The sequence below is a fragment of the Talpa occidentalis genome, unplaced genomic scaffold (assembly GCF_014898055.3).
Source record: "Talpa occidentalis isolate TD23 unplaced genomic scaffold, MPIMG_talOcc4v2.1 talOcc4.5, whole genome shotgun sequence".
NCBI lineage: Eukaryota > Metazoa > Chordata > Mammalia > Eulipotyphla > Talpidae > Talpa > Talpa occidentalis.
Genome location: NW_023604861.1, coordinates 136,514,249 through 136,535,849, shown reverse-complemented (window position 1 = coordinate 136,535,849; position 21,601 = coordinate 136,514,249). Strand labels below are relative to the sequence as shown.

Genomic DNA, 21,601 nt, shown 5'->3' with positions numbered 1-21,601 from the left:
GCGGGCTCCTGCACTGAGTGTTGACTCTCCGGGGCCTCCGTTCACTCCTCTGAGAAGTGGGGATAATATAATCAGCAGGATTGTGAGGATTCAGTGAGATGGTGCCCAGGAAGCTCTTAGCACAGCACCCCAGCTGCCCGCAGGGCTTCCTCACCTGCACCCCCACCCTTCCGGCTTCCAGGTTGCGGGTGACCGTGGAGCCGTGCCCCGGGTCAGAGAGCGTCTCCTGTGGGCCTGGGCGTGTCGTCCTGGGGTGTGGCAGCTCCCCTTTCTCCTGTCCTCCCTCTGCAGGTAAGCTGTCCCTGGAAGAATTCATCAAAGGTGCCAAGAGCGACCCCTCCATCGTCCGGTTGCTGCAGTGTGACCCCAGCAGCGCCAGTCAGTTCTGAGGGCTCAGGCCTCTGGACAGTCGCCGAGAAACACAGGCTTATCTTGCCGTTTAAGCTTTGCTTGCAAAAGTGGATGCCTCCTCCGTCATTCCTGGCCCTGGGCCACCCGTGCCCGCCCGGCCGGCTGCGTGCCCCTCCACCCCCTCCCGGACACCCCCCAGGGCCACTCCCGGGGATGTTTACACGCAGGGCTCCCGGGCACCCCCGCCCGCAGGGGCCCAGAGCAGCGTCGAGGACCCCGGAGGGACTGTCTCGGATGGCACCGAGGCCAGCTAATTTATTTTGTGATCACAGGTGACTCTTTGGGAAAGGTGGGGACAGGGACGGAGGGAGCGTAGACAGGCAGGCCCTCCCCGTGCATGGCCCGCCCAGCCCGTCGTCTCGACCGCAGCCGCGCCCGCCCGCCGTGCCCCTTCCATATCTAAATTGTGCGTCTGGTGAAGTGACATGTGACGTGTAGGTCCTGTATTTAATGCCTTGACTGCCTGAAGCGTGGTTCCCTCGTGGCCGTGACCCCTCCGAGCCTGGCTACTCGTGGTTCCGCGCGCAGCCGCCGTGTCCGGGGAATGCATGCGAGCCGAGCCGCGGCCCCCGCCCGCCCACGTCGCGAGCACACGCAGCCGTGTGAGGTCTGTCGTCCCTGTTGATTGGTCTGGCATTTCTTGTACTACAATGATCAAATAAACCAAATTCTCTGAGTTTTGTGTGGTTTCTGTGCCCCACAAAGACCCTCTTTGTAAATTTGGGGTCTCCTGCACCCCCGGGCCCGCTCTGTGTCTGTGAACTGCCGGTCAGTAGTCAGGATCTACTCAGAGCCGGATTATTTGTGGACGTTGGAGACGACCGGTGCTGGCAGGCCTGACTGTCCGCCTCTGTGGCCTCCCGGCCTCCCTGCTCCCCCTCCCCCGCAGGACTACACATGGCCAGCGGGAGGCGGGCAGGGCACCGGCTTGGGCACCAGCTTGCGGTCCCAGCTGCGGAAACCCAGCAGGTGCTGCACCGAGAGGGAGCTGCGTGTCCTGCCTGGAGCCCAGCCCCTTGTCTGCCTGCCTGATTCAGCAGTCCGGGGGCGTCGCCGGGACCCCCACATTCTGGCCAGCTCCCCATGGTTGCCCCCGGCCTCATGGGCCTCGTCTGTCCTCACACCTGTCACCTTGGAGTCCCCCGTAGTCATGACTGTTCCTGGGCAGAACCGGGAGCAGGTCACAGTCAGGACGAGAAGGAGCCCTGCGTTCTGTTCTTCCGAGGAGAACTTTCCGGAAGTCTCCCCCACAGCCTCACCTCTCATTCGCTGACACCCAGGCCAGTGCCTTGGCTGCAGCGGGGAGGTGCCCCTTCCTCCAGGGAGGGGGGATGAGGTCGGGGGTCTGGGCACCCACGGGGCTGCGGCCCTGCCCCGGCTGCAGCAGCTCAGTGAGCCTGAGTCTCCACCTGCGGGAAGCTCCGGCCCGGTGGTGAGGCTGAGTGGGCAGAGCTTGTGGCACCGCGGGCCTCACAGCAGGGCTCAGGGACCCTGGCTGTTCACTTTTAGTCAGCACAGCGTCGCTTACGGCTCCGTGCCTAGAAATGAGCCTCCCCTGCCAAGTGCCCTCTGGGCCAGCAGTGCCACCAAAGCTGCGTGCTAATGGGTACCCACAGCACCAGCCCCACGAGCGCCCTCCAGGCGGTGGGGGTGGGGAGCTGGGCCAGGTGGGTCCAATTGCCACAGAATGGCAAGGCGGGGGTGCGCATGCGTGTTTGGAGGGCGAGGGCGAGGTCTGTGCTGACTGTGGGCTCGTGGGACTTGGGCTCCAGTCTGCGGCGTGTCTGTCCGTGTGGGGGTATCGCGCCCACACCCCGCACAGCCTCTGCAGAAGCAGCGCCACGGGTCGGTGCATCCCGGCCTGTCAGCAGGTAGGCGGCAACTGGGTCCGGCGCTGCTTGAGGGGCGACTCCAGGTAGATGGGGTGGGGGGGGGTCCTGGCTCTTAGCCCAGCCCAGCCCAGCCGTCGGGCACCCACCCTGCTCCCGTCCCCACCCTGGGTATCGTGGCCCCCTTGAGCTTGTGCTGACCCACACAGCAGGCCCCGGCCCGCCCCCCATCAGGTGTATCTCCCTCGTCGCTCACTTCCCGCGGCCTTTACCCAGACCCCGGCCCAGCTGAGCGGGCTATTGGGATGAGTCAATCAGTGGGCGATGCCTGAGCGGGCGCGGGCCCAGCCTGCTGCCTGGATGGGCCTGACGCGGCCCTGGATGCAGAGGGGCAGTGCAAGCCGCAGGGTGGCCACAAACGGGTCACGTGACCCTGGGCGGGCCTGCCGGGCTGGCTCGGTGGGGACCCGGGAACGGGGAGGACACCCTTCGCGCCCCACACCACCTACTCTTCAGTGGGGAGCCAGGGTCAGCCACAGCCAAGGCTGGTGCAGGCGTGGCCAGCGCCCAGGTAAGAAGGGCGGCAGCAGGGTTACCAGGCGAGTGGGCCCCTCGGGAGGTGGCTGGGTGATGCCCGCTCTGCCCAGACGAGGCTCAGCAAGCGCACAGGCCGCAGAGACCCACCAGCTGCTCAGAGCTCTCCCGGCAAGGGGAGGCGGGGGGAGAGGGCCAGCTTGGGGGTGGGTTTTCCCGGCGGGGGCTCAGGATCCGTTTGGGGACGAGGATGCTGAGGCCGTGCCAAAGCCCCGACGCCCGGCCAGGCATCGCCTGCCCCAGCCCCTAGTCCCATCACGGTGGGGCCCAGTCCGGTATTGTTGAGGGTGAGTGGCGGCTGCCTGGGGGTGCGGGAGCCTCAACCACGAGGCGCTGCTGCCCCCTGCTGGCCGCGGCCGGGAGGGCCCTCAGCCCTGGGCTTCCCAGCAGGTGGGCGCGCCCGGGCCCAGCCCAGCCCAGCCGGCTGGTGCGGAGACGGCGGCCCAGAGAACATGGCCGCGAGCTTGGAGGCGCTGAGGCCAGTGCCTGGCGCCCAGGACTTGGCGGCCTTGTCAGCAGGGCTGCCCGGTTCGTTTGGAGTTTCAGATGAGCAGCACCAGAGTACGCATGTGCCCTGCAGTAGCTTTTATTTTTATTTGCTAAATCTGGCCACGCTCCTAGTTATCCAGCGGAGACGCCTGCAGGTGCGGAGCTGGAGGGAGCAGGCCACCCTCATGTCCGACTGTCTCCGTCCTGTCTCTGAAGCCGCCTCCCCACCTCAGGGCCGGATGAGTGTCCCCCGCCCTCCCTGTGGCTGTGACACTAGCTGGCGCGGGAAGACAAGTGGGGGTTTCGTCTACTAGGCTAACATTAAGCAAGAAGAACCGAACAAGTAACCCAGTGGGCGCTGACAACCAAGTTGCAGGTACCGCAGGAAAAGGGGCAGGAGGGGGAGGGTGAAGGGGTGTCGTTTTTTAAAACAAGCCAACCCAGAATTCCTTTACAATAAGCAACGTGGTGGCGTGAAGGGCATGTGAGGTTGGTCTCTCCCCTCCTCAGACCTCGGTTCTTGTCCGTGCCTCCTCAAGCGTGCGCATGTGCGTACGGGGCCGAGTTGCTGAGTTAGACGATGGTGTTTGACCCTGCCAAATGCCCTCCCTGCCATGGGCTTCCCCCTCCACCGCCCGCCGGCGCGCCGGGAGCCTGCCGCCACCTGGGCCAATCTGCCAGGTGAGTCTGCGCCACAGGCATTTGAGTTTAGAAAACCAAGTTCCAAGGCTTTTGTTTCTGTGACTCCATGCTGTGTGTCCCCTGCCCCTGCTGCCCAGGGGGTGTTCTTTCCCTGGGTACCCCTCGTTTTAACCTCACATGCTTTCTGCTGCTAGTTTTGTGGCCTGAAAACTTTACCTGGCCTTAACTGTGGTCGAAGGAGTGAGCTGGGGATATTAGATACACACGCAAACTAGGACTTGAGGGTCTGGGGGGACAGTATCCACACACACCAGAGGTCCCTCTCTTCTCCCCATCCTCCCAAACTCACTCCAGGGGTCCTCCTGCCCAGGCCAGGCGCACACCCCACAGGAGGAGGCCTGGCCTAGCTGAGGTCAGGAGCTTTGGGGTCCCGAGTGGCTTTAGCAAGCTGAGGTCAGCCAGAGGCTGGGGTGTGGGACGCATGGGGATTGGACTGCACTTCCCCAAGCTGAGAAGAGCCCTTGTGAGCCCTATTTGCTCCGGGCAGAAACCTCTCCTCCTCTCTCTCCCAGCCAAAACACTGCCGAGATCCTGCTCACCCCTTCCTTTTTAAAGTGGAAAACTTCATTTACCAAGACTTTAGGTTGAGTGTCCATCTTGTGTCTCCTGACACTGCCTACGTACTCCTGTCAACGCCTTTCTCTTGAACGTGCCTAGCAGGCACCAACCCTGTGCAAGCAGAAACGGACGTGCTCGTGGAAGCGGGGCTGACCTGGCTCCAAGCTGCTTCCGTGCCAGGTGTCCCTCCGATGACTCCTCCAGGAGGAACCTACTTTCTTTGTGGTTCATGAGAAATCTTATTCATGTTCTGGCAACTCCAGCCCTATTCTTGGGAGACCCAGGGAGACCGGAGTTGGTGACAAGCCAAGTCTCAGTCCAGCTGAGCAGCCAAGAGCCAACTTCAGCAAGTCATTGCAAGCGCACGGTTGGCCACGTGGGACTCAAGTCTTGGGGGAGGGTGGCTCTTTCCAGGAACACAGGAAGTCAACCCCCACCCCCACCCCCCATGCCTCTGCTCCAGTACTGGTGGCACCAGTTGGAGGGCCACCCCTTCTACTTCAGCTAGGTCTCTGGTGGCTTCTGGGCTTTCAGAGACTCTGCCTTCCTCACTGCAGGATTCAAAAATCTCATTTCAGGGGTTTCGTCTACACCCTCATTTGGAAAGTAGAGAACAAGGCAGTCATGGGAACACAAAGTCAGTGGCCAAGGTAAGAGTGAAAGGCAAAGCGCTCCAATGCAGAAGCCTGTTCCAGCCAAATAAGCTGCTGCCAAATGCAGCGCCATGTACCTGACTTAAGACTGTGCATGGCGGGGGCAGAGAGCAGGCCTACTGACAAGGGTTCTGGACACTCAGGTGGGGACCCAGGGCCACCCAGCCAGTGCAGCCACTGTCTGTAGCAGAGGCACAAGCGTTTCCTTCTACCTGCACGTGGGCCAGGACCCACTGTCCGTGGTGAGTATGCACAGCAAACTCGACGTGGGACTCAGGCGCCTGAAACAAAATGCCCACCAGGAAGGAGGCCCGTCTCCAGATTTTCAAGCGACTGCAACCTACCTACGCGTCTTCCAGGACCACTTCTTAGCCTGTAGGAACCAACAGCAATTAGCACTCTTCAGACACATTCAAGATGAGCCATCTAGAATGGATACACGATAAACATTTCCCATGCCTAATTATTTCAAGATACTTTATTTTTAAAACGGGTCACAACACTTGGCATTTGGCCCATTCTGCCAATGCGCAAGCTACAAACGCTTGCTCAGCAGCTGAGGGGCATTCTTAGTAGCATGTGTGAAGTGAATAAAAATCCATATAAAACAAATATTCAAATAGTTTCCATAGGAACACAGATAAGCGTGACCCCATCTCCTAGTCTTCCATATTGTTGCATCTGTGCCAACCCTACTTACAAAGACATTTCAAAACTAGCAGTCGTTAAGTTAAATGGTCCCCCGAATCCCTTAATTCCAGCTAAACTCGCAGGTAAGCGCTACAGAGCATGCCTACACGTTAATACCAGCGGACGCGCAGGCTGCCGGGGGCTGCTTTATCCCGCTCTCCTGGGCGCAGGACACCCGCACCGAGCTGCTCGGGTCCTGCTCCTCCGCCTCCGGGGGGAGGCCGTGGTTCGGGGTCGGCTGCATCAGTTGCCTGACAGAGACAGAAGGGGCAGGTTCAGGAACCCGGAGCCAGCCGCAGCCGGGCAGTTCCCCAGAGCACCTTAATCTCCAGTCTCTGCGTCCTCGGTTCCTGCATCAGCAGGAAGCAATTCAACGCATTCGGAAAGCCGCGCTCAGGGGCATCCTGTCAGAGTCTAGTTACACAGAAACATGCAGAGCGGGCCTGTGCTACATGGTTACACTTCAGGGAAACCCCCAGAAGGAAAAAAGGCAGGGGTGCCCCTGCAGCGGTTTCCCTCCCTCCATCTCCTGAACAAAAACTTAGTATGGGGGAAAAAGTTTGAAAACCAGCACCGTGAGTGTTTGCCCTAGCCGAAACAGCTTCCCACTCAGCTAGCCAAGAGCAAGCATAATCCTGAGGCATTTTTTTCTCCTCAGGACCATGAACGGGCGCTCGCCACTCACCACTTTGGCGCTGACATCACATAGTAGATCGTGGGCCTCTGGAAGCCGTTGAACGTGGAAGCTGCAGCCACGGTGTACGCACCCATGTTTTCAAAGAGCATCCAATCACCCACGTGCATTTCCGGCAGCTCACAGCGCTCCACGATGCGGTCGAGGCCGTCACAGGTCGGGCCCCATATGCTGGAGGAGTAGTACTTCTCGTCTGGTTTGGGTCTCTGCAGTTGAGAAAGGAGGGCACGCCCAGTTAGACTCGTTCTGACCCACGGGTTTGATGTGAGCACAGTGTGTTCAGAAGATACCTTCTGGGGCCTCCCCGGTGGCGCAGCGGTTGAGCGCTGGGTTGCGAAGCTGCCCGCAGCCTCTGCAGCGCCTATTTGATCCCCGGCTGTTCCCCGGCCACCGGAGGAGGGTCCCACATGGCGCGCAGACCTCTCCTGCCGCCCGCTGCTCCCCTCAGCAGTGTACTTCGGTCCTTCTGCCTGCTCTGCTCCCCGCTCTGGCTCTGTGAATTCTCTCACCCTCCTGTGCTTCTGACTGTGCCCAGTGCTTGTATAAATAAATAAAAATAAATCTTAAAAAAAAAAAAAAAAAAAGAAGATACCTTCTGCAGGAGGGGCTTCACGTGCGCATGATCATAAAGGATGCAATTAAACGATCCGTAGACGCCATCATTCACATAATACATAAAGGTCTGTTCACTTGACTCATCTTCATCTGGAAAGGCAGATCAGTCCAGTTACCACTGCTAGTGTCCACTTTTAGTTACAGGTGCAACAATTCATCCCTTCTACCTACCATCAGAGCCTGTCTGCTCCTTCAACACAAGTTTTTTGGCAATAATGTTAACAGCCAGCGTGAAAGCAGATGCAACATAGTATCTGCCTGGCTCTGCGATGATCCGCACTCCAGAGTCTGCCGGAAAATACTTGTCCAGGGCTGGGTTGATGACACCGGTGATCTGGAGGAAGAGAGACAGGAGCGGTTGGTCAGGAGAGGGCTTGGGGACTGCTCTGGAATGTGACATCGTGAAAACACGGGGCACAGCCAGAACACCCCATGAGCTGAAGTGGAGGGCTGTCGTGGAGCAATACAAGGCAGCAAACAACCCCATCGCAACACCCTTTCTACCCGTTTTGCATCATTTTATTGAACAAAAACACAAACAATGTATTTCCAGTTATGACCAGTCAAGGTACCTAAACACTTTTAGCAAACATATGCCACGACATGCACCTCTGCCCACCTCACACAGCAAACAAGAGTGTGCTTCTATTTTGGAAATTTAAGCATCATACAGTGGCTTCACTTTGTGACTTAATAAACTGTTATAAAGAGTATAAATTCTAGCAAAGCACACTGGGTAATGACGCACTTAAGAATCAGCACATTCTCCCGGTCCACAGCAACATTTCTTAATGTGATCATCTGTTTTCTAAGACTTTTGGGAAACTGACTCATGCTTACTTTAGAAAACTAAAGGATATCAAATACTATTTTTAAATAGCACGTAAGTCATTTAAAATATACCAAGGCATTTGTTCGTGTGTTCATACGGTCCCTGCTGCTATTAACATACTCCAGTTTTGAAATATTCAAAAATGGAACTTGTTAAAATAGCTACAGTATCCATAGTTTTGTTATTAATTACCTCTTCAAATTTAAGCTTTACATCCTCAGATCCAGGAAAGCCACCCCCAATGTCAAGCAGACACATGTTGAAGCCAACCTCAGCCTAGAATCAAGAAAATTAAGTCAACCAAACAGGCAGACTCAGAACAAGTCATGGAAAGTGCAGCAGGGGGATTTTCCAGCCTCTGTAACATGGGGTGCCTCCTGCCCCAGGTAAGCTACCACATCACTGCCCCCACCTGACTCCTCCTGGGGTTTTCATAGACTCACTCACCCCCATGTCAAAGACACAGCGGGCATCTGAGATGGCCTGCACGAAGGTCTCAGGATCCGTGCAGCCGCTTCCCACATGGAAGCTGTGGTAAAAACACAGAAGACGCTGTTTACAAAAACAACTATTTACAGCAGGAGAAAATGCTATAAACTTCGCATTGTTTAAGTCTAATATTAGTCTGGAACTAAGCCACCACCAAGATCTCACCTGACACCAATGACGTCAATATTTAGCTCCTTCGCCCGTTCCAGAAGCAGCCTGCTGGTTTTAAGTGTGGCACCAAATTTAACACTGAGGCGACAGATAGCTTTGGAATCATCCGTGGCAATCCGCAAGACCAACCTAGAAAAAAAGCGCGTTCCATTTCTCACGACAGATCACTTACGGCCAAGAGTTCAAGTAAAAAGCAGCCCTAAGTCTGTGAGTGTCAGCCTGAGTTTAATATGCGCCAATCATGAGGGTTGAAGCTCTTTCCTACTTTGTGTGACCCAGCACACAATCTACTCAAGGACAGAAATCCAGCCACTGGAAAAGCTGAATCTGCTCCATGACTTACAGACCCACGGCTGACCCGCCTTCAGAGGGAGGAACTCACTTTGCCTTTGGATGTGCCCTGGCCACTTTCATCAGTTCCACCTCACTGTCAAAGGTCATCATCTGGACTCCGTTATTCGCCGCATACTTAATCTGAGACACTTGTTTACAAGGATTTGCATAGATAATCCTCTCTGGAGGCACCCCGAGACCCTGCACCAACTGTATTTCAGTCTGAGAAAGAAGAGGGGTTACATTATATGGACTCAACAAAGGACAAGGGGAGTCGGCACTATGCACAAGGAACAAGACTCTGCCCCGCCCTGCTGGGAGCCCCAGGTTAGTCTCCAGCCCGGGGTCCTGAGGCGTGTGCATACCTTGCTGGCACAGTCAAATCCGGCCCCGGTGGCAGCGAGGGTTTTCACTACAGTTCTGCTGTCATTGCACTTGACGGCATAGAAAGGGGTGACCCGAGGAAGAGTTTTTAACCATCTCAGATGTTTGTTCAGAATGTCTCCCAAGTCGGCAACATAGAAGGCGTCCTTGTCATCCTGCAGCCAGGAGCAGCCCCGTTAGCCCCCGCCCACTGGTTCCCATGGTTCTTAATAAATCCTACCCTTAGGCCCCAACACGAATCTCACCATCATCACTGGCTGACCTACAGTCCACTGACCGTCAAGTTCCCTAACAACAAGTCCCACCCATGACACTTCCTTCAGATTCCACCAAAGTTTCCCACATCTGCCTGGCACCGGGCTGCTGGCATGGCCTTCAGATACTTACAGAAGAAGAAACTTCATTAATTTTTTGGTCCAGAATGTCCTTGGCAGTAAAGCCTTCATCGAGGAAATGGCAGTCAAACTCTTCATTGCTAAAGCTGTTCATGGTTTCTGGACGTTCCTCTGAAACCAACAAACTTCATGTTGGGTGGAGAAACTTACTCAGAAGCCATCAGCAACACGTGGTATTTCCTAACCAGATAAACCTACGACGACCATGAATACTTACATGGAAAACTAAGAGATGGAATTTATATTATTGCCAGCTCTTCACAACGGCAATCGTCCAGGCCTTCCAAGCCCTGCTGTGGACACAGGCGCACGCGGGGGCAGCGGTGGAAAAGATCTGAGAAACAAACACATAGTTTGCTGCCCACCTTCAGACCACCTCACAGCGAAAGACCAGGCACTGAGCCCGCGCGTGCGCGCACATTTCTCCAAGCAGCGCACGAGAACGCCCTATATAGTGCCACATATCTCAAAACAAACGTTTCAAGTATTTGTGCTTAAAAAAAAAAAAAAAAAAAAAAAAAGCAAAATGCAGCTTTCAGAAGTTTTTCTGCATTTAGTTCACCAACATGGAACAAGTTTCATAACGGTCAGTTCATTTTATTCAGCGCTATTTCACCAAGTAGGTGTAAAATAGCAGCACAATGATTCAAGGTTGCCGTAAAAGCATCCCGCACTTTCCTACTTCCACTGAAGTGTTACACACAGACTGGCAGGTCTCAGGAATGTCCAGGGCACTTAACCGAGTGCTCTCCAGTTTCCTGAAACTCCTACGAGCCAATTTTCATGCTGCACATAAAAAAACCCAAAACTGTCAAATTAACATAATGCATTGTTATTTAGCTGCTGCATCTGATCAGAAAGCAGCATTCCCGAACCAGCGTAGCCTACCAAATTAGCAGTCCTTACAAGCAGCCAATATTTCCGTGATAATCACACGGAAGTTGTTTTTTGGCCAACCTAAGCAGCAAGCGCAAATGAATTATGAATAAGCAGAAAGCAAGCTCATGACAGAGCCACTGTCCTTAGCCTTCATGAAGCATGACAGTTATCTTGAAATTGATTTTATCTTATTTAATTTCTTGCTGAGCAAGGCTTTCTTCACTGTGCAACCCACTTCAGTGCACAAGCCTACTGGCGCGGAGACCAGGCAATGGTTCGGGGTCACAGTTTGCTCTGGCATGGGACACTATGAGAGGCCCAGGGGGACGGACCCACCATAAATCCAAAGCCATGCGTGGCAGGACTTGTTGGAAGTCTTGATGTAATGTGATTAGCACTGTCAGCCTCCCACAGAGCCTAAATCAGCCCTGGGGGAAGGCAAAAGAGTAGCACTGCCAGCAAATCCATCTACCTACTAAAATAACACTAAATAGGCTCAGAAGGCGGCGGAGTGGGCCATTTATGGTCTCAGTAAATTATCTTTAAGGCGACGCTCAGGCTCACACTGGAGGAGCACTGCTCTTCCCTTTGAAGACACCGCGCACACCCCAAGTTATTTTGCTTTCCTGTGTCTTAAATTTTTAAAGGTCTAAAAAACGTGCGCTGTGGAGACATTCCACACCCACACTCCGGACCCGCGCCGGGCTCCGGCATTTAAACGACGAACCCAGGAGCACCGGGCGGCTTCTCTGCTACGAAATTCTTTGCCGCCGGGTAATGGTGGGAGAGAAAAACCGAAAAAAGGTCACGAGCCAACGAGCTCACGCCCGCTGCGCGGTCTGGGCAAAGCCGGCACGTTCTTTGTCCTCGCAGCCACCTCCACGGCGTGCGCTCCCGCCGCCGGGCGGCCACGCAGACTCCCAGGGCAACGCCAGCCTTTCCGGGCGCGCCCGGGGCTCCCCGAGGCCGCCGGCCGCCCCCGCGGGCCTGCGCCGCGCAGGGGCCGGTCGGCGGCTGCTTACACGGGCCGCGCCGGCCCGGCAGGGCCCGACCCGGGGCGCCTCTCCCGGGCCCGCCCCGCGCCCCGCAAGGGCCGAGAAGAACCTGCGGCGCCGGGGCCCGGCAGCGCCGACCCCGCCGGGCCAGCGCGGCGCCAGCCCTGCACCTGCCGCGCCGCGCCGCCGGCTCCGCCCGGCCCCCGCCCACGTGCCCGACCCCGCCGCCCCGACACGTGGCCGCCCCGGGCCGCCCCTCACCTCAGAGCGCGCGGCCGCCGCGGGCCGGCCCCATGGAGACGCCGCGCCGCCGCGCAGGCCCGTCCGCCGCCCGCCGCCCGCGCCTCGCTCTCCGGGGCCCGCCGGCCGAGTGGCGCGGAGCTGAGGCAGGGGCGCCGGCGGCGGAGGCTGGGCGCTCTGACAAAGCCCGCCGCGCCGCCGCGCCGCTACTTATAGCGCCGGCGTGTCGTCATGGCGACGCACCAGCTCAAACCAGCCGCGATCGGTTCCGTCCGGGCGTCTTCCCCGGCAGGGGCGGGGCGCGGCGGCCGCGGCCAACCGGGACGGGCCCGGGGGCGGGGTCGCGGCCCTAAAACGTCAGCGCCGCCCCGCCCTTTTCCGGCCTGGGCCCCGCCCCGCCCCCGCGGCAAGTCCGCGCACGCGCACCGCCGCGGGCCCCGGCCGGCTCGCGCCCGGCGGCCGGGCTGCAGGCCCGCGCACGCGCACCACGGCGCAGGCCCGGGCCCGGCGGCCGCTCGCTGCGCGCTCGGCCCCGAGCTAAGGCCGGGGCTCCGGCCGCCTCGTGCCCGCGGGCGCGGGAGGGAGCGGGAAGGGCCGGGGCGTGCGGGGCGCAGCTCCCGGAGGCGGCCCTGGTGCCCCCCACTCCGGGAGCCTCCGAGCCCCGCGGGCCGCGCCGGGCCGGGCCGTGTCCGGGGGCCTTGGGGCGGGGCGGGTCGCTAATGGGAGGCCCCCCAGGCCCCCCAGAGCCCCCGCGCCCCGCGGCCCTGCTCCTGGCGGGTGGCTCGCGCCGTCCTCCAGGGACGCCGGCGGGCCCTGCGGTGCCCGCGCTCCCGCGCCTCGCGGGGGCCGCGCCGGTCCTTGGGGCGCTGGTCCCCACGCCCCCCCCCCCCCGCCTCGCCCACCAGGCGCCCACAGTTTCTTTTCTCCCATCACTTTTCCTTGAAGGCAACACCCCACAGACCGCCAGGTCCCGCCCGGGTGTGGGCTGGAGCTCGCCGGCTCGCCGTGGGGATCAAAGGTCCCGCGACCCCAGCCCTGGTCAGCTCGGGGTCCTCGCGGGCTCCCCCCGCTGCTGTGTGGCGAGTCACCCCTTCTCTGGACCCGAGACCCCAGCTCACCTGGTCTAGATCTCCGGATCCTCACAGCTGCAGAACCCTGTGAGGCCTGGAAACGCCATCCCCGTGCCCGGGTCCGAGGCGGAGGCGGTGAACACTCGCAGGACTGAGCGAGCGACTGAAGGACCCGCTGTCCCCGGCCAGACGCGGCTTCCAGGACACCGCACGGACAGAGCAAGTCGTCAGAAGGGAGGGAGGAGCCCCCTTCTCTCGCGGGCACCTTGTTCCGCTTTGTTTTTACTTTGTCGAGATAAGCCGGGTGCCTCTGCTGGGAGAGGGAGCAGGGATTGTATCTCCACCCATCGAGTTAACCCCTGGGAGGGATGACATCTCCTCAGGGAACAGCCCGCCCAAGGTGCAGTTTGGGACAGCGCCGAAGATCCCACCGTGAGCACCTGGTGTCCGTCCCCCTCTCTGTCAAGAAACGTTTTGTTCCAGGAGCACAGTTGTCTTCACGCTCCGGAAGTTGCCCGTGTCCAGTGCCCAGGCCAGGCCAGAGCGTTGTCCCCACGGCACACCTTTCCCTGGCACATCTTTCCCGCCTGGTGGGCACTGGCCCACAGAGGGACAGGATGTCTCCCACGTGGGCTCCTGGTGGCAGCCTGAGGAGGGGAACCCAGCGGTAGCCGCCCCTCCCCGGCCTGCCGCAGCTTGCTGTGGTGTGACTTGACACTTCCCTGACTCTTAGATAGGGAGGGTTTGGGTCAGGTCTGGGGTGCCTTTCAGCTCGGTTCTCTGTATTTTAGACTCCAAAATCTGAGCTGGAACGCAGAGGTGGATTCTTTATTCAGGAAACAGGGGGTCTGTCCCACTGATGGGCACACTGGTCACCCCCATACAAAGCCTTTCCTACCAGCACACCCCAAATCCGCTGCCCGCTTGCCAGGCTCTTCTCTGGGGAGGCCAGACCCTGCCCAAATGGTGCTTCTGACCCATGTGGGGAAACAAGCCCAGGTCGGAACCATGCTCTGGCCCCCGGCTCCAGGAGAGACCCTCGGCTTGGATCTGGGAGTCAGCGGGGCTTGAGTCAGCCGGGGCTACCGACTTGGAGTCAAGAAGATAAACCTCAACTAGTAGGTTGGCGACTAAACCTGTCCTTCTTCAAGTGAGTGTTGTGCTTCCAGCGAGCTGCCTCCTCTTCCTTTCAGTGGAAGAGCAACAGGTCCTTGAAGCTGTGATGGCAATGTCTAGAGGAGATGTCTGTGCGTGCTGTAGGAGGCGAACAAACCAGAACCTGCCGTGGTCATGCTAAGCAGGCTGCATCCTCAGTCACCCTGCCCCAGGTCCAGGGCCAATTCCCATTTTGTTGTTAAGCAACCCTCAGCTTCCAGCTCACATGAAGCCCTAGTACCTCTTCCTCTCTGTACAAGGCTCCCTTGCTGGATTGGACGGGAGGGAACTTAGCTCCTCGCACTCTGATGTTCTAGCAGTCTCTGTCATCTTTACTTGGAGAACTCTGTACAAGTCCAGTGAGCACATTGTCTGAACCAAAATTCAGGATGCACCTGATAAAGGAAGAGTTTTATAAGGGGACACATCTAAGGAGCCAATTTCGCTGGAAAGAAATAACATAGAAGACTTAATACTGGAAATATTTGACATTAAGAACTTCCTGGAAAATAGGTTTGTGTTTTGCCACGGTCATGAGCTGCTGCTCCTTTTTTCTTCCCCAAAGCACGGTAGTAGTTGACTTGGGGGCCTCGGGGGGACGCAAGGCTCAGAACTGTAGCCACCAGGGTGGTAAGGACTGTCCTGGCCAGGATGCCATAGTACATGCCTTCTGGATCCTGGGAAGCAGCTAGTCCCTTTAGATGTTTAACTAAAAACAGTGTTCCACGGCTCAGTCACTCACAGCACCCTAGGCTTGCCCTCGAATTTTGGAGGTGTTTCCAAATGCCATTCCAACCTTGGAGGCTGAAAGTGTGCCGCCTGTGCTGACAGCCAAATGATGTGCCCCAGGCATGCCGCGCGGCTTCCGGGGAGGCCCTCCTGGTGTGAGTCATGGTGGTGTTAACCAGAGAAGCCGGTGCCTCTGAAAGCATCTGTTGGAGGCCGAAGGCACCCGTGTGTTAAGTGGAAGTCCCAAGACTCAGTTGTATAAAGTGCTGTTGCATCACCACCCGCCTCGGCCTGCCCTGGTGTGGCTCACTGGGAAGCTGCCAGGACAGGCAGGAACCACGCCAGGGCCTCCTGGAGCCCAGCAGGGCCCTGCGGCAGCCGAGGTGACCTCTGTCCAGGGGTGGAGGCGCAGGCGTTCGTTCGACCAGCACATGACATGAGCAGAGCTCACCTTCCCCACCTGACTTTTCGACTGAAGACAGACTCCAGCTCTGAGTGCCCGCTGCTGGTCAGACACCCCACCTGCCTGGCACGAGGGGTCAAAGCAGGACAGGTCCCGCTTGACTCCTTTACTTAAAACCCTTCCCGGTGATCCTCGGTCCAAAGGGACAGGTCCACGCACCTGAGCTTGGTCCCAGGACCCTCGTGGGCTGGCCCTGCTCACTTTTCCAGCCTCATGCCCTCTGCTCGGCAGACCCTGCCCTCTGCCACTTTTTACTGATCTTCACACATCCAGTTATTCACCAAGTGCCCGGCACTAGAAAGCCACTCAAAGGGCCTCCCTGGTGGTGCAAGGGGTTGGGACGCAACCTGTGAAGCTGTCTGCAACCTGTGAAGCTGTCTGCAGCCTTTGCAGCACGAGTTCGATCCCCGGCCAGCCAGGGAGCAACCCACATGGTGCAGCAGACCTCTCCTGACTCGCCCGCTGCTCCCCTCAGCAGTGTACTTTGGTCAATCTGCCTGGTCTGTTCTCCACTCTGTCTCTGGTGAATCCTCTCACGACCCACACCTCTGGCCTGTACCCCAGCTCATGTATGCATAAATAAATAAATCTTTAAAAAAGAAAAGAAAAGAAAGCCCCTCAACATCGATACACGGAATCTCCTCTGTGCTGAGGGCCCCGGCGATTTCTGACTGCCCCATAGCTCGTGAGCTTGTGGGCACTTCTCCTGGGCACTAGGTAAAGTTCCAGAGACTGAGGACTCCGGATATTCTCCTGGCTTTCTCCATTTTAATTCCGACTGACAGCCTATGTCCCCTATACACTATGGGCTGGGGTTTGGGGAACCCCAAAAGGAGGACCTGAGAAGGCCCCAAGAGGCCTGACCTCCACACGAGTGAGGAAAACCTCTTCTGTTTTCTTTTCTTCTGAGCACTGGTGTCTGCTTCTGACCCAACATGTCATAGCACCTCCGCTGGGGCTGCCAGTGCCCCATTTTTGCAGAGCCCCACCCTTGTGGGCCCCACCTCGGGGAAAGCCCCAGAGCCTGCAAGAGCTCTTCCTCTCAAGGCAGGGATGGGCATTTGGGGGGCCCTTACACAACCTGGGAGGTGCGTGCCCCGCCCAGGGCGGGTGTGAGCTTCACATTCCTGCCAAGTCAGGACCAAGACCACCTGAGGGGCCGGTAGCATCACCTGGATTGAGCCTGGGTCCTGGGCACAAGGTGACCGCGTGCCTGGGGCCCAGGGAGATGGCCGTCATGTCTCTTCACACGCCTTTGAGCCCAGCCTACACCAAGTCCCTGCCGCTGCCAGTGAGGAGGAGATGGTCCACAGAGCCCCCTGCCTGGCGGGACCTCACAGCCCTCAGGCTTGTGTTCTGGAATGTTCTGGTGACCAGGACAGTGGCCTCACGGGGGCCACTGTGGAGCCCCAGGCAGAGGCGGCAGCTCTGCTCTGGGTGTTAGGGGCGGCTCAGAGGGCAGCTTGACCGGGGCCTCCGGGGTGGAGACTGGCGGTCAGGGCGAGAAGCGACCACCCATGTTGCACTTGGGGAGAAGACCGGGTGGTCGAGGGGCCAGTCTGGGGCCACACCCCACCCTGGGGTGGGGTGAGGAAATTCCCTTGTGCACGCGCTTCACTCTGGCCTCAACCTGTGTTTCCCATTAGCCCAGCCAAGTCCTTGGTGACGGCAGGACGTGGCGATTTTAGGAGGCAGGTCAGCCCGCAAACATTGGCATAAAACGTCACGCCCTGTGTCGCTCGGTCCTGACCAGGCAGCTCAGTCGAGAGACTTTACCTGGGAACTGAGAGGACACAGTGTCTGACCACGCAGGGGCTGCTGCCGCCCACGGCTGGGGGTAAAAGGGACGGAGGTTCCCCAGCAGAACGGTGACCAGTGGGGGGCTGTCCAGTGGAAACCAGCCTCACGGAGTGAGGTGCCAGCCAGAGGGGCCTGGAAGCAGAGGAAGAGGACCCAGCTCCCTCCTCCCCCAACCCCAGTCCCTGCGAGGCCCTCCCTGGAGGAACCTGAGGGTAAGAGAGCTGCTCCCCATGGCTTTCAGGGGGAGCATCTCCATCTGCACCCTGGGAGACAGCAGCGCCTGGGGGGCCGAGGCCAAGCCACCCCATGACGGGCACAACTTCCGGGCCAAAGACTCACCAGAATCTTCTTCCTGCCCAAGTGCAGGCCACTTCTGAGGGCAGTTCCGGTCTCGTCACGTTCCTGTGGCTTAAGCAACACGGAAAATTAATCATCTCCCACGAAGTGACGTCTCAAGGAAGGGAGGCTCCCGTCTCATCCATTCCGTGCCTGGAGACCAACACCGCAGACCTGGCTTTGCACGCCTTCCCCGCTTCCAGGGTGTGGCTCGGCCACCTTGGTGGTTCCAGGGGGCTGCCCGGGCTCGGCCTCCGTGCAGGGGAAGAAGGTCCACGGGAGCAGGAAAGGGCCTCTATCGTCTGCGTCTCATTTTCGCCAAGAAATCACCTTCCCAGCCCAGTCCCTTGCTGTTTCTCTGGGCAGAGGGCCCCAACCCCGGCCTCTCCACCCCGAGCGGGGGGCGGGAGCTCCACCGCCGGCTGACGGGCGAGGATGCGTCCAGCGGGCCTGCGTGGCCATGGAGGTGCCCCCGTCACGCAGAGCCGGCTCCCTTCCGGGTTCGCGTATTGCTGTGCCAACCCCAGTCCCGCAAAACGTCCTCCTGCTTGGAGAGTCTTTACAGAGGGCAGCAAGTTAGGGGAGGCTGAGGCTGGGCCCGACCCCCGACGGGCGTCCTATGGAAAGGGAGATTGGGACACGGCCAGGCGCCAAGGGAAGACGCTGCACGCGTAGGAGCGCGCGTGGCGGTGAAGGTGGACCGGAGGCGTCGCTTCTGTTCACCCAGAAACCCCGAGGACACCCGGAGACCCTGCGGAGAGAGGGGAGAAGCATGGTGGGGGGGGGCGCCTTGATGGTGGGTTTCGGCCTCCGGGACCTGGGCTGGCACATCCCTGTTGCTGAAAGCTCGCGCCTGAGCCGCTGTGTTCCCGTCGTGTGAACTGCCGCGGTCGCTGTGGCCGCCTGGGGCGGACCGAAGTCCCAGCGAGGAGGGGAAAATGAGGTGGGTAGAGACTTGGGCTGAACTTCAGTTTTCCCCGGGGCCCCCAGGAGGTGGTGTTCAGATCAGAGCCGTGTGTGTGCAGGCCCGGCGGTGTGTGTAAAGACGGGGCAACCAGAAGTCGCCCCGTCTGCGCTTCTTCTCAGGCACCGAGCAGGCTGGGCGCGGCATCTGGGCCCCCCTCCTCTGTCCGCAGCTGGGGAAACCACAGGTGCTCACGCCCCCGACCCCCGACCCCACCTGCAAGATCCTCTCTCCCGTCCTCAGCAGACCGTGCCACCTGTGTGCCAGGATGGCCTCCCCCACTGTCCCCAACGAGGGGCGTGCGGCGTCCTGCCTGCTCTCCCACCACCCTGCGGGGCGGCCGGTCTCCGCCTGCTCACCTTGCTTGCATTGGATCTGGAGGGGGGAAGGGATACTGGGGATGAGGCAAAATTATCCAAAAATGATTCAATTAGGTAAGGGTTTCCTCAAGAAATAAGGGTCTGAATTTCAGGGTCTGCATAAATGGTTTGGCCCCAGCCCAGGGAAACAGGCCCTGCAGCCGTCTGCCAGTGTCTGTGCAACTCTGCACACCCTGGGCGCCGAAGGTCTCCCCCTACCCGCTGGCTCTTCCAGGGCCACACCCACCAATGCTCGGACTTGGGGCCGCTTCACAGACCAGCGACAGGCCAGGGTGTGGACGAGGCCTGAAGTTGGAGGAAGAGCCCAGTGGGGAGCCGAGGCTGGAAGCGTCTGGACCAGATGCTGAGAAGGCGCAGCTGTGGTCAGCCTCCCATCAAGAAGGGAAGTGGAGGCCCGGCAGGCTTGTCAGTAGTTTAAACCCATCGGCGGCTCCCACCTTGCTAGTAAGGACATCCCCCCACGCCCACGGAAGTGAGGATGCCGCCAGATGAAATCCAGCCTAGCCCTGCTTCACTCAGCCACGGATACTCCGGCAGAGGCCCCATGTCACAGAGCAGAGACTAACCTGGCCTCGCCCGGCGTGCTGTTCCTGGCGGAGCTCCAGGCAGGGGAGCCGCCATTTGGGACTTCCGGTGGCCACGCCCTTCACCTCCAGCTGGCCGGCCTGCTGCAGGACAGCCACCCCGGGGAGAAGCCAACTCTGGAGACGCACGGGTGCAGCCAAGTCTGAGTCAGGGGCCAGCGGTGCTGCTGGGCGTTCTCTGGATTAATTTAGGTGCAGAAGGCAGCGCTTATGACAGGGCGAGTCATGCAGCCGTGAAGTGCACGTCTATGTTATTAAAACTCAATCATGACCACAGCAATGGCTTAGAACAAAGAAATTTCTTTCACGGAGGAGAATTTTATCAGTGACATTGTGTGGAATTGATGGGCACCGTGATAATAACAAGCACAGCCACTTCCAGGCAGTGTTATTATCGGTTTGGAAAACGATCTGCAGACAAAGCAGGTCCTCACCGGCTGCACCTGGGCAGCGGCTCCCGGCCCCGCCCCGGCACCTCGGAGCACAAACCGTGCTCTGCACCGCCAGCCCCCTCCGGAGACGTCTCCATGCCTGAGTCTGGGCAGCTAACATTATTGCGTGGGTTGTGGGGTGCGGGGTTTTGTAGGGCTATGGTTGTAGGGTTATTTCATCAACTGTCTGAAGTGCCTCGTGCTCAGGTGCTGAGCTTGGAATCCGCTCTCCATCGGCTTTGGCATTCCCCGGGGCTGGTTCCCCCACCTGGGATACCTTCCCTTAGCTCTCGCCGATGGAGCTTTGCTTTCCAATTAGGGAAGCCCCAGGAACTGCATCTTTCCAGGGTGCCCCGGATCTCTTGGCCAGATCGGGTCTTGTCCAGTTTCTGCTTCTTTTGACAAGGTGGCATATCAGCTTTAGGGGTATGTGTCTGTGTTGTCACCCCGTGGCAGGGCCCAGGCCTTGGAGGTGGCCAGGCTTTCCCTCCACAGCACCCACGTAGAAACCACCGCCCCCCACCCACCCACCACACCACCAATAAGCTCCTCTTTTCCGACGACTGTGGTTTCGTTCTGTACAGATGCTTGGAGCTGACTTTAGCCTGTGCTCCCAGGTAGGAGAGTCAAGTGGGGGGGACATCCCGGCTTGCTGGTAAGTCAGCCCAGCTAACCATGCACTAGAGCAATGGGCCACTGCCCCATCCTGCTCATTGTGTCCTGGTTTCACCTTGAAGTCTTCTGGCACTGTCCCGTGAAGTCACCCCCATCTCCCGTCTCTCTTAGGCGTGTCTCTGCTCACCTGCTCTCGCTCTGGCTCTCCCTGGAACACACCTGCTCGGACCAGGGGCACCTGGACCCTCTGCCTCTGCAGTCCCAGGTGGCCGGCTGCCATGTTCTTTCAGATGCTCTGAGCTGACGCCCGTGATGTGACTATCCTCTCCACAACAAGCAGCGTGGCGAGAGCCGGAGCGAGGTGCCCAGGAGGAAGAAGGGAGTAGGGGCCATGAGCATGCTGTGTTGTGTATCCAGGGGACGTGCGTGTCCGTGCGACACCAGCAGTCCTTCCAAAGGTCATCCATGCCATGACCTCTAATCTCCTGAACCCACTTTTAGGACGCTAGCCCAAAGATGGCATTTTATACGCAAGGATATTCATGAAAATGTCACAATAGCCCAGACTTGGAAACACTCCAGATACCCGCCGTGAGCTGAGCTGAATGATAATACAGTTACACTATTAACCGCAGGACAATCTTTAAAATGATATTTATGGATGTTTTATAACACTGTGGAGAGATGCCCTCTTGTATGGTAAGATGAAAGCATGTTTATAAAATTGTGTATCTGGTATAAATTAAAATTTTTTTTATTGTGGTAAAAATACATAAAACAACCATATAGTTCAATGGCAGCCAATGCACTCATGATTATCCATTTCCAGAACTTTTGCATCGTCCCAAACAGTGGGTGTTTACATAAACATATGTGAATGGCTGGAATTCTTATTCTCCTTTTATTGCTGTTCCATATTGTCTGACTTTGAACCAACAAGCAAAGTCTACTGATTTAAAGCACATTTAAAATTTTGTCTGGGGCCTCTCTGGTGGCACAATTGGCTGTCTCGGCACTATGAAGCTATCAGCAGCCACCGCAGCACGAGTTCGAACCCCAGCCAGGGAACTGACCCACATGGCGCGCAGACCTCTCCTGTCTCGCCCGCTGCTCCCCTCAGC

General features: G+C 58.4%; 2 protein-coding genes and 1 non-coding gene across 3 annotated transcripts in view; 1 reads left to right on the top strand and 2 right to left on the bottom strand.

Annotated features, from left to right (window-relative positions):
• HPCAL1 (hippocalcin like 1) overlaps positions 1-1,113 on the top strand; it is a 70,354-nt gene extending 69,241 nt beyond the window's left edge. Inside the window, exon 5 of the mRNA XM_037528533.2 lies at positions 292-1,113. Coding sequence (XP_037384430.1) covers positions 292-389 — 98 coding nt within the window. The 3' untranslated portion in view covers positions 390-1,113. The remainder of the gene's footprint in view (positions 1-291) is intronic.
• Positions 1,114-3,987: 2,874 nt separating this feature from the next.
• ODC1 (ornithine decarboxylase 1) lies at positions 3,988-12,012 on the bottom strand. The gene is made up of 12 exons (XM_037528530.2): positions 11,975-12,012; positions 10,057-10,173; positions 9,832-9,950; positions 9,426-9,599; positions 9,110-9,282; positions 8,722-8,856; positions 8,515-8,596; positions 8,260-8,343; positions 7,407-7,569; positions 7,213-7,325; positions 6,612-6,826; positions 3,988-6,177 (listed from the first exon to the last, which is right to left on the bottom strand). Exons 3-12 carry the CDS (start codon positions 9,931-9,933, stop codon positions 6,030-6,032), a joined length of 1,389 nt encoding a protein of 462 aa, XP_037384427.1. The 5' UTR covers positions 9,934-9,950; positions 10,057-10,173; positions 11,975-12,012; the 3' UTR covers positions 3,988-6,029.
• On the bottom strand, positions 10,939-11,073 carry LOC119260030 (small nucleolar RNA SNORA42/SNORA80 family). Its single transcript, XR_005128670.1, has one exon. It is a non-coding gene; the product is annotated as a small nucleolar RNA SNORA42/SNORA80 family (small nucleolar RNA).
• Positions 12,013-21,601: the final 9,589 nt, after the last annotated feature.